This window comes from Meriones unguiculatus, chromosome 4 (genome assembly GCF_030254825.1).
Source record: "Meriones unguiculatus strain TT.TT164.6M chromosome 4, Bangor_MerUng_6.1, whole genome shotgun sequence".
Lineage (NCBI taxonomy): Eukaryota > Metazoa > Chordata > Mammalia > Rodentia > Muridae > Meriones > Meriones unguiculatus.
This window is the reverse complement of record NC_083352.1, coordinates 53,581,793-53,593,311: the sequence shown is the minus strand read 5'-3', so window position 1 is coordinate 53,593,311 and position 11,519 is coordinate 53,581,793. Positions and strand designations below refer to the sequence as shown.

General features: G+C 40.1%; 1 protein-coding gene across 3 annotated transcripts in view; it reads right to left on the bottom strand.

Annotated features, from left to right (window-relative positions):
• Nucleotides 1-4,869: 4,869 nt before the first annotated feature.
• Mfap3l (microfibril associated protein 3 like) overlaps nt 4,870-11,519 on the bottom strand; it is a 44,435-nt gene continuing 37,785 nt past the window's right edge. For all 3 annotated transcript variants that reach the window (XM_060381817.1, XM_060381816.1, XM_021657705.2), the window contains one exon: nt 4,870-11,454. In XM_060381817.1, the coding sequence (XP_060237800.1) occupies nt 10,523-11,454 (932 nt within the window). In that variant the 3' untranslated portion in view covers nt 4,870-10,522. The remainder of the gene's footprint in view (nt 11,455-11,519) is intronic.

Sequence of the window (11,519 nt, the reverse complement as noted above, 5' to 3'; positions counted from 1 at the left end):
TATCTGGTTGCAATACTTATTCTGAGACTCTCCTGCCTTAATGTTGTATAAGTACTGTTCCCCAATTGTCCCCTGATATGCCAATAAAGCAGCTCACAGCCAATCACCAAGTAGGGAGAGAATAGAACTTCCTTCCAGGCAGGGGAGGAGTTAGAGGTGGAAGAAAGGGATTGAACCACCAGTAAAGGTCCAAGAAATATCAAGAGAAAGAACTGGGTCAAGGAAGCTACAAAGTTCAAGTATCTCTGGGATGTAAGTATCTCTGGGATGTATGCCGGATGAAGCCAGATTAGCCTAGAGAGTTTAAGAATAGAGTAATAGTTGTTCAGTTATTGTATTATGAAGCTTATTATTAAACAAATATAAAAAGAGGCTCAATTATTTGTGTGATAGCCAGGTTAAGAGAGAAACAAACACAAATTTTATAAAAATAACTTTAACAGGGATGTCATGGTTTGGCTTCTACTACTGTGATAAGGACCATGACCCAAAGCAACTTGGGGAAGAAAGGGTTTATTTGGCTTCCATGTTCTAAACACAGGCTATCATTGAGAGAAGCCAAGGTAGGAATTCAAGGAAGGCAAGAATCTGGAGGCAGGAACTTCAGAGACCATGGAGGATCGTTCCTTACAGTGGCTCTTTACAATTTGCTCAGTTGCTTCTGTCTACAGCTGAGAACCACTTGCCCAGGCATGGCACCTCCCACATCAATCATTAACAAAAATATCCACAGCTTGCCCACAGGCTCTAATGGAGGTAAGCCCTCAACCAGATGACTCTAGGTTCTTTGATGGATTCCACGTTCAGCTCCCCTGGCAACAAAGAGATGGATTCCCAGAGTGGGAAGAGGTCCTGAGGATGCTGTCATAGCTTGACTGGCAAAGCTCAAATATTTATGCTTGGGTATAGGATGAATTCCCTTCTCTCCAGAGTTGGTTTGGGTTATTGTGGGGATTAGTCAACCCAGACAATGAAAAGAAAGCTGATTGGTTCCTGACACAGGAGCCTCCCTTGAGGGAGATCTGGAAGTCCAAGAAGGAGGGGCACCAAATCTTTATCTTGGAGAGGGAGAAGCTGGACATGTTAAATGGTAATCTACCTAAAGGCTCTTCCCCTGCCTCCCCGCACCCTGTCTCCCCATATATCTGCCTGATATGATCTGCCTGACTCCTAGACTTTGGTGTGTTCTGAACTTTTTTTTTTTTTTAATCTAGAAGTAAAAATAAAAATCTATCCATAAGGACTTGGAGGAAATGTGGGAAATTTCACAGTCTATGTTTTCCACGGTATCTTCTTTGTGAGGAAGCGTTGTTCTTGTATTGTCTTAGGATGCCTTCCCTATTAGCTGCAGCTGCTGTTTTTATAGTCATATTGTAAATCCCTCATTGATTCAGCATGTCTGGGTGTGGGATGTTTGATTAATGTAGTTTGGCTTTTGAGAGCCTGTGTGTTTCTCTGAAACACAGCAATTAACAATTTCAAAGGATTCGTAGAAGTAAAACGTACTTAATTCCTTCAAATTCAATAGGGAATGAGAGAAGGTATCATAAAATACTCAACAGCTTACAAAAATACACACAATTTTACATTTGCATTCTTTCCAGGATCTGGCAGCATTCAGAGACATCACTAATGCATCTCAATTATTGTGAAGACATAGACTGGGATGAGCTGATGACAGGGAACGCTACACTTTGCACATTATAAAAATCTAGTGATCACAATCCCCCCTTTCCCCTACAAAATAATGTAGAACATAAAATTACATTATCTGAGGCCTCAAAACTGTCAAAATTTTGCATCAGATGGAAACATCTGTAGCAATACAAGTCCATCTAATGAGGGCAGTGTGCAAAGCTGTGACTTGCTTCTTCAGACAGCCTTTCTTCTTCTGTTTCATTTAAGAACTTTGATGGTTGGGATTCCGGAGCCTTTTGAAGCTTCAGGACTTTGTTCATTCACCTGTCCAAGCTATAAGTCATCAACACCTACAGGGAGTCCAACCAGACTTAAATATAAAGAGACTGATCACTTCAAATGTCTCCAGAGTGGAGGAGCTTTGTATGAATCATAAACAATTCCAAGACCATGCTTGTTTAGGGACAGCTGACTCCATTTGTTTTCCTTTCCTTGTTAAACATAATATTAAAATTTGATTCATCTCTATAGTCTCTATATTGTTCGTTATCATGTTTTTCTTCTCTCTAATCATGTCCTCAGCTAAAGGTCAATTTGCTTTATTTATTATTTTATGTATGTGTGTGTTTATGTATGTATGTATTTTTTTTTTTTTTTTTTTAGTTTTTGACTTGCTTCTCCTCTAAAATCTTGTTATTTATAGAGCATAAATTGTCTCTATTGTTTCATGGTATGTTAAGGCAACTGTCCAACCATAAACCCATAGCATGTACCTTTTTCATGATCATAAAAATAACTGCAAATTTCCTCTTTTGTTATCATTTGCTCCCTTGCTATAAAGAGGTTTCCCTGCTTTGGATCTGGGCTGCTTCATTCTCCTACTGAGGAAGACTGCAAGTTTGGCCAGGTCATAAATAATTTTTTTTTTTAACCTTGTAATATCTTGGTGTTAGCTCCTGGTTTTTGCACCATAACATGCTATGAAGGATTTACAAGGAACAAGAGAAAGGCTCCTAAAGGTCTATCTCAGGTGATTTTTGTGTGGTTCACTGGGTTTCCTATTCTACTATGAATTTTAAAACCTGAGTCAACTATAGGAAAAACCATGAAGGCATGACCACTCCTAGGTTAAGGAGGCTTTTATTGTACGAGGGATAACATCAAGAACAGTCTAGACTGAACCAGCAGACCAGACTAGGCTATGGAGTGTATGTGTGCGTGGGGGGGGGGGGTTAAGAGAGGGGTTAGTGAGAGGGGAAGAGAAGAGAGAGGGAAGAGGAAAGAGGACAAATGGATGAAGAGAGGAACCAAGAACCAAAAGAGTACCTGGCTAAATGGCTGAGTCATATGGGAAAGAAAAGTTTGGTGGAGGGAAGCAGTGTTCACGGGCTGGACAGGTTTAAGACAAGGGCTAAGAAGTGCTGACAGGAGCCAGGACTCTGTAACAGGTCCTGGAGATGCTGGGAGAACCTGGTGGCCAGTGTCTGCTTTGATATATTAACAGGCTCCTCAGTTAACCTTTTGCCTCGTTTCCTTGAAACCCAATGTTAAGTTAGTTGCAAGTACTCACCAAAATAATTCACCTTTGTAATAAATATTGAGCAAGAAGTAGAAAACAAGTAGATAATGAGAAATTTAGTAAGATTTACTGTTTTGAGAAAGTCATGATACCGTATTAAATTTAATTGTATTTAATATTCATTACTATTTTAGTAAAATTATTTCAACTTTGGTGACTTTTGCCTAACATTATTGAAGGCAATTAGTGCTGGCCATTTAAGAAGGATCATGACATAACATATAATATATGCTTTTTCAAGTCAATTCCAGTAATTCCTTGAAAACAGTGATGTATTGAAGTACTAAGTATGTAGATCTGCCTCCACACATTTATTAAACAGAATTTAAGAATAGATTGAAACAGAAGTCTGAGGACAATTTTATTAGAAGAAAAACAAACAACCGAAAAAACCAACCAATCATAAAAACAAACCATGTCATGTCAGGCAAGCTGTAAATTTCAGCAGCTGACCATAAAAGAATAATGGAAGAGAGAAAAAAAAAATGCCAAGCCATTTGAGCCAGCAAAAAGATCAGACATGGCAGACAAGAAGCCACATGGAAGTGTTGGTAAGGGCTTTAGTGGAAGATAAAGATGACCAAAGTATCACAAAATGTATAGTTAGGTTCTTGTCAACATCCAAAAGAGATGGAAAAAGAAAAAGTTGTGCCATTCTGACTCAGGCCCAGAAAGGCAGGTAGATCCAGTTGAACCTGATGGTGGCTTCCCTGCGACTGGGATGGAAGGTGTGTGTGTGGGGATTCCTGGGAAGGAAAAGTACTGTGTCTCCTTAAAGGAAAATTACTCTGCCTATCTCTAGCATGACTTAAAGTGAGTCCCCTTTCTTAGAGGTGGTCCCACAGCCAGGTGGTTGGTTGGACCTTCCTGGAAGGTTAAGTTCCCACCCTGAGCCACCACTCTCCTGTGTTCGATGGGTTTTTATTGCCACTGACACTATGGTTTGAATGGAGCTGTGTCTCCCAACGTTTCCTGTTAGAGGCTTCCTCCTCAGTGAGGTGGTAGTGGAACTTTAAAGAGATGGGAGTGCAGTGGGATTACTTGGGTCATTGGGGAGTGTCTACGCAGAAGGGAAGGACCTTCTTCTCTTCCTGTTCTGAGATATGATCTTTCCTTCTATAATCTTGCCATTGCTATGCCTGCTTAGTGGTAACAACCCAGGCAGGTTCTGCATGGACTGCGGTGCTCTTTTCAGCAGCCACATTTGTGAGCTAACTAAACCTCTTCTTTCTGGTTAGCCTGCATCATCAGAAGCACCAATAATGTCCTTTTTGACAGAAGCCATTCTCTCGGTCATATTCTCCACATGGAACAGCTAATGGACTACTGTCAGAAGTGCACAGTTTTTTGTTTATAATCGGGTGTCATGTGCATTAAATTTGGGTTGTGTTGAGGCTGAGCGTGGTGGCACTAGAGGCACTAGAGCGTGGAGGCAGAGGCAGGTGGATCTCTGTGAGTCTGAGGCCAGCCCAGTCTAAAAAGCAAGTCCAGGACAGTCAATACTATACAGAAAAACACTGTCATGAAAACCAAACCAAATCAAACCAAACCAAACCAAACCAAACCAAACCAAACCAAACCAAACCAAACCCAAACCAAACCAAATAACCAATCAACCAGCCAATGAAACAAAAAAATTTGGGTTGTGTTGATAGTTTAGAAGACATTTTTATTGTGGAAGAACCAAGACATTCTTTCTATTCAAAGAACCACTTAAGACAGACATTAAGATTTTTAACTCAGCACCTAAAACAGCAGAATACTTTACTCCCTGGGGTAAAGTGTTCTCTCCTGTAATTCCAAGCAGAGACTAACTATTTGTCACTGACTACATCAGATAACCTTCCACTGGCTTTCCAACTCTACAACAATACGCTTCCTTTGAAAGTCACTCGCAAACATTGAACTTGACCCATACACTTCAGAACCTGTAAAAATATTTTTGGTAGTGTTTTGGGTCCTTATGATACAAATCAGTTCAAATACACCAGGGCAAACATCTTCATTTCTCTCCTATCATGATGAAGCTGACAATACACTTATTAAAAGCCAACACAAATTTCTTAAACGTTTTTGTTGTTTAAGCAAAAGTACATATGGACATTATATTCATGATGTCTTGGGAAACACATTCATCTTTTTTGTCCTGTCTATCTGCAGTAGTAGTTGGTCCACCCATAGCAGAATCCTTTTAGTTCTTTTCCACTTATTTTTTAGTCTCCTTTCTTACCCACTCCCCACCCCTGCTTGCCATCTCAATGATCATGAAAAACCTACACAGCGAGTCTTTGGATTCAGCCTGGGTTTGGTGTTGTCCAATTGACTGAAAGAATTTCCACTACAGATGCATTCTTCCTATGCGATGTTTGAGATGGGTGTTTCCTGGTCAAAAATTAATCCCAGAAAAATTCTCTGCTTGATGTTATGGCTAAAACTTTTGTCATGGGGATAAACTTCTCTATAAAGTTTGTAGGGTAGAGCTAAAGGGTTTGAAGTAGGATAAAAATTAATTCATTTTCCATTTTTCCAAGAAATGTGCAGGTGCAAAATTAAAGTGGGGATATGAGTTGGGCACAGAATTACTATCACTTACAAGGATTCACTATGAATCAGACCACAACTAAGTGCTCTTCAGAGGGGATATGACACACACTCCACACATCTGTGTAAACCCTTTATTAAAGCAACAATCAGAACACAGAATGAATCATACATCATGTTTTCTTCTTACTACAGTGATATCAACTTATATCCTAGTCATTTGTTTATATATTTAAATTATTTCTTATTTCTTCCTGATACTTTTTCCATCTCATTTCCTGTTTAGCAAAGAATGTTCAGAACTAGTGAAGCACAGTAAACCAAAAATGAACGGGAGCGCAGTCTCTGAAACTCACTCACGCTTCATGGTTCTGTAGTGTGAGAAAGATACACTTTTGAGGCTTTTGTAATTGGTTAAATAATAAAATTAATTTTTCCATGATGTTCTTAGAATGACTTACTTTCTAGCTTTATTCTAGCTATCTGTAGTGATTGTAGTTTTCTCAGTGTTAGCCCATTTACATTAACATTTCTAAGGAAAGAAAGTAATTTAAAGAGCATCTTTCTTACATGAGATTTTACTGTATAATAGTCAAACACTTAGTCTTTTGGAAAATATAATAAATAATTTGTCCTATTTGATTATTTTATACCCACAAATGATTTGTTTCATCCAAGCCTGTTAATCTCTGAAGAAATCATAAAAATTTCAGTAAGAAAATCAACTTTGTTACTGGTTTGAAGTCTTTCTCGGTGAAATGTAAAATCAATAGCTTAAAGTTAACAGATTTCAAAATATGTGGATATATAATGGAGTTTGGCTGATATGTAAAGACTACAAGCAAGTGTTTGAGAAGACACAATAAAAATAGGGAGTTACTCAGGGGGTTGCAGAGAGGATGTGTGAAGATACGTGAAAGATAGCAGTTGAATGTGCTGAGGAAATAGGGTTTGAAATAGACTTCGATGCCTCATTTCTTACCAAATAAAAACACTGAAAGGAAATCCCCAATTAAGGTAACCAAAGGAACTGCTATTTAAAAGTTCTAACACAGGAATAAACATACTACTTCAAACCATGTAAGAAAATGTAACTGGTTCATTTTTCTAAAACATTTCTTCCAGTGCCAGACTGGTGTCCCCATAGTCACCAATAGTGGCTGCATTAAATGTCCACTGTGCCTGTTCAAAACATGCAAACATTCATTCTTCATACCCTATACTTTGTGTGCGACAGAGCTGAGGGAACGCCACTTCACCAGTGAGTGACAACCCAAGCACGGGATAGAAAGCACGTCCTCAGTCTGTTAATGTGATTACACAGCCACAACTAGATTCGTTCACGTTGCTTCCTCATCACCTCCCATTTGCCCTTCAGAAGGACGTGTCTAGTTAAAGAAGAAACAAACAAGAAAAAGAAGGGGAAGGGATCCTGAAACCCATTGTGTGGGATGTCAGGCCTTTCAATCTTCCTTGTGAAAAAGTAGTGATTGTGAGCACCCCAGACATTCTGGTGGTAAGGACATGACACAACAATGCTTGGCATGGGTGAGAACATTCAGGTATTTCTACAGTAACTTATATACATTATGTATCACATATGACACATTTGGTTCCTAGAGATTTTAGTCAAGTATTAGTATTTCTTTTTGCCAACTGCGATGTACAAAAAGATGAAAACAACAGATGTGCCCTAAAGATATGAAAATATAAATATATAAAACAAACCATTATAAATTACATAGATTTTTCCCATATAAAATTTTGGGTATTTTTTCCCCATTTAGAATAAATACCATCCAAGTTTATAGATCATCTAAGAAAATTAAATATGCATATGTGTGTGAATCATTTTCAGGATTTCAAGAAAAAAAATTGCTAGAGGCATGACCAGGATGACTCAGAAACCAGAAATTGTTTATTTATTTATTTTTTTAAAGAATGAGTATAGAAGATCCATCCAAAGATTGGGATTGAGTGTTGCATGTTGGGATTGAGTGTGGAACTTTAAAAACTGCCCAGATGAGTCCATTGTACACACAAGTGTGTGGCTGTGGGTTCAGCGGGACTCCGTTTATAATTCTAAGAACTTGGATGATTTACTTTTTTGGGAAACTATCAGCTGAGTGTTACAAGGTCTTTCACATTTTATAAATTCTAGTAAAAGGCTGTTCTCATTTTGGAAGGCTCCCTGGAGGGTAGCAAGAGCATAGAATTTCTGATGGAGAAATTCCATATGAAGCAAAGATCCCTTTAAGGTGGGAGATTCTTACACTAACAACATCTGATGCCATAAAGAGAGCGGTTCGAAAATCATCCTCTCACTCTCTAGCTTACTGCAGTCTAAAGAATCAGAATCAGCCTGGATACATTCTTTGGTCATATATATCAGCTCTTGTTTCATAGAAAATCTGCCTCCTTTAGCTTATTATTCTAAATCAGTATCTATATGGCATGGATACCTTGCTCTGCAGTTTCCATGAGGAATTCCGTACATGGGTTCGGATGGAATGAGAGCTGAATATAATAGAGTCTACGTAGCATTTGTCAATCTTCATGAAAATCATGGACTTGGCATATTCTAAGAGACTTTTCTTCAATGTGATTGTATAAATTCCCCATCCAGAGAACCACCAAAGAAGTCATGGCTTCTTATGGCTGCAGGCTACAGGTTTTTGTTTTGTTTTGTTTTTTAAGAGACTCATAAGACATTTCAATTAGGTGCTAATAAATTCCTCTTAAAGGGAAATGCGATCAAACTCCAAGTCTCATCAGATTGTTTTCCACATGGATTGTCTATAACTCTGTCCCAATCACTCTACGCACAATTCTACTACCCTCAATTACAGGTACCCTCCTGTAAGGTCGTATCACACACGCACCTCACCGCACGGGCCTACTTTTGCTCCCATTGACTTAGAAGGGTTATTAGAAGTTGAAGACTTCCGTGAAATTCTGAGGGAGCTTCAGGGGTCATCTAGATAATTACGTGCATATTCTAGTCCCACTTAAATAAAAAAGATCAAAACCCTAACCCTCATCACACTCACCACACTATGTGGCCTAACTCTGATCCCCCCCCCACCTTTTTTTTTTTTTTTAAGTTTCGGTCTCCCTTGTTTGTATTTGAAAATAAAATAACAGCACTTGCCCTTCTTTCAGAGATTAAATCTAAATTGTAGAAGTGAGCCTCATAATTCATTTTCAGAGGGAAAAAATTCTAGATATTGTTGAAGACACCACGATCCCTTGCATTTGAGCAAGCAATAGCATTAAAATGGCTTGGTAACTCAGAGATGAAAGCAAAAATTCTCAAAACAATCATGAAAAAGATGTATTTTAAAAAAATACTGTGTTCTTTCTCTGAATGTGATGCTATTGGAGAGAAAAAAAAGGTGCTCAGAGTTCAGTCCGGTTTGCCCTCTCTTACAGAAAGGAAAACTGAGGCCCAGATTTGCCATAAGCAGCTAGTTACTTGCCTGGCAGCTAGTTATTGGCACGGTCAAGTATTAAATCCCTGGATGGCTGGTTTGTCGTTCTTCTCTAATGTCAAGCTACCTTACACATAATGCATTCTAGCGGGGCAAAAAAATTCAATCACTCCAGGATAAAATCATCTATGCCATCATCCTCACTCAGCTTGCTAGCTCCTTTTCCATGACCAACAAGTCAAGTATGCAGTCTGAAGGGGACCTGCTTATGCTCATGACAGAGCCGCTAGTGGGCCAGTTCCTGCCCCACACACTTCTGCTGCTGAGCTGACAACATCCTATAGGCCCTGCAAGGCCTTCTGGGAAGCTGACATGCCGTACCTAAAGGAATTCTCCAAAGGCCTATTTTTGGAAGCAGCACGTTTCCCAGGTTGGAGGGTGCTGACACTTGCAGGTAAACCATTTTCATGAGTGCTATGGGGGATATGTAAGGATTTGCGATCTTGCTCCACACCTCAGCAGAGCTTATCTGAATGCTCTCAGAACTGGGCAGGTAAACGTTCTTATTTGACTGTTAAAGTGCTACTTGGGGGCAAAGTTTTTCTCAGTTTCACAATAGCAGCTTCATTGAAAACAAAAAGTATATGAGATAGATGTGAAGTTCTTATTTTTCTAAAGAAAAAATTAAAGAACAAGAACAAGAACTACTTCAGAGTATTACAAATGACTTGCAGATGTCAGTCATGTCAGTGGCTGACACCCAAGACTCTGAGGTAAACATACTAAGGAAAAATAAGGACAAAGGTGACACAGAAGACTCCAGCAGAAAGAGCAATTAATATTAATATAATAACAACTACTCCATTATAAAAGAACCGTGAAGATAATTTAAACTGAGAAGAAAGTGCAATGAACCCATGTATGAGCATTTGCTACTGCAGCAGACCTATAATTTTCAGAGGAAAAGCAATGCAGTATGCATTAGACAGGCCTCCTGAACTCAGAACATCTTACAATAATAGCGTACTCCTGGCCAAAAGGGCACCACCAACGAAGGGATTTGGCAGAGAGTGGCCTCTATACAGATGAGATCACATGGTACAGACCTCTGCCCCATCTTATCAGTTCCATACCCCAGCACTTCTCACATCCTTTCCTTCTGGGGTGATTCTAGTCAAACGAACTCTGTGCAGGTGTCTTCCCTCATGGGGCATCACTCCAACCTAAGGGATGAGCGTCTCCTGGTAAGGCTTAGCGGCAAGTGCATACTACATTTGTATTACAAGGAGCAGCCCCTGATTTTCTTGATATGCATAGCTTTTCGAAGTTAAGATTAGACATGGCTTTCATAGATAATGCAGATGTTTTTGTCACATGTCACTGCTGGCTCTGTCGTTTCTAGGTGTGCTGGTGGCAGTCCTTGATCTGGTGCCTCTACCGGCGAGGCCTCTTCTGATGTCAGCTCTGTGGTCGTTATGTCTGTAGAAGGCTCTGCAGTCTCTGGGGAGTGTTCCTCTGATGGTTCTGTCTCCTCTTCATCTTTGACCTCAAACTGTTCGCCCTCTTGGTCATCCACGTGATCCTTTTTGGACTGGGGGTGAACTGAAACCTTGATGGCAATCTGCTGAGGCTGTTCATGCAGCGACGAGGCATCCGAGTCGGTGGTGGGGGATTCGCTTCGCTTCAGAGAGTTGGGGATTGTGTATACTTCATCCCTATCTGTGGCTTCTTGGCCTTCTGGGGTATGCCTCACAAAATTCTGCCCCTGCTCCTCTAGCCCAACCACTTCCATGATCTCCTCCATGATAGTCCTGCAGTTCATGATGAGGGGAGGCAGGGGCACGCTCCTGGCAAGCTCTTCTATGTACCGGGCAAATTCCATGGTTTTGAACTGAGTTACTTTGGCGAGCTCTAGAGTTTTGGCTGAGGTAATGATGGGGATGCGCTTAGCAATCTCAAACGCCTTCTGCAGCTTCTCCGCACCCTCTGTCCTAAAGAATTCATTGATGGCTTTCTCAGTCTTCTTCAGGTGACTGCTCATCATACACAGGCGGGTAATGTTGAGGATCATGACGATGGTGAAGGCCACGAGGCACACGACCATGTAGTACACACCCATGTCTCCAGAGGTAAAAATGACTCGCAGGGTCACTGTGTTGTTTACAGTACCATAGACATTAGACGCCATGCACGTGTATTTGCCTCTGTCTGCGAAAGACACCTTGGTGATGTTCAGGAGGCCACCATCCAGCATTTGCCATTTTCCTATCGGAAAGGAGGGAAGAGAATTGAACCGAGGGTATATGATTTCCATTGTAACACCATCTTAT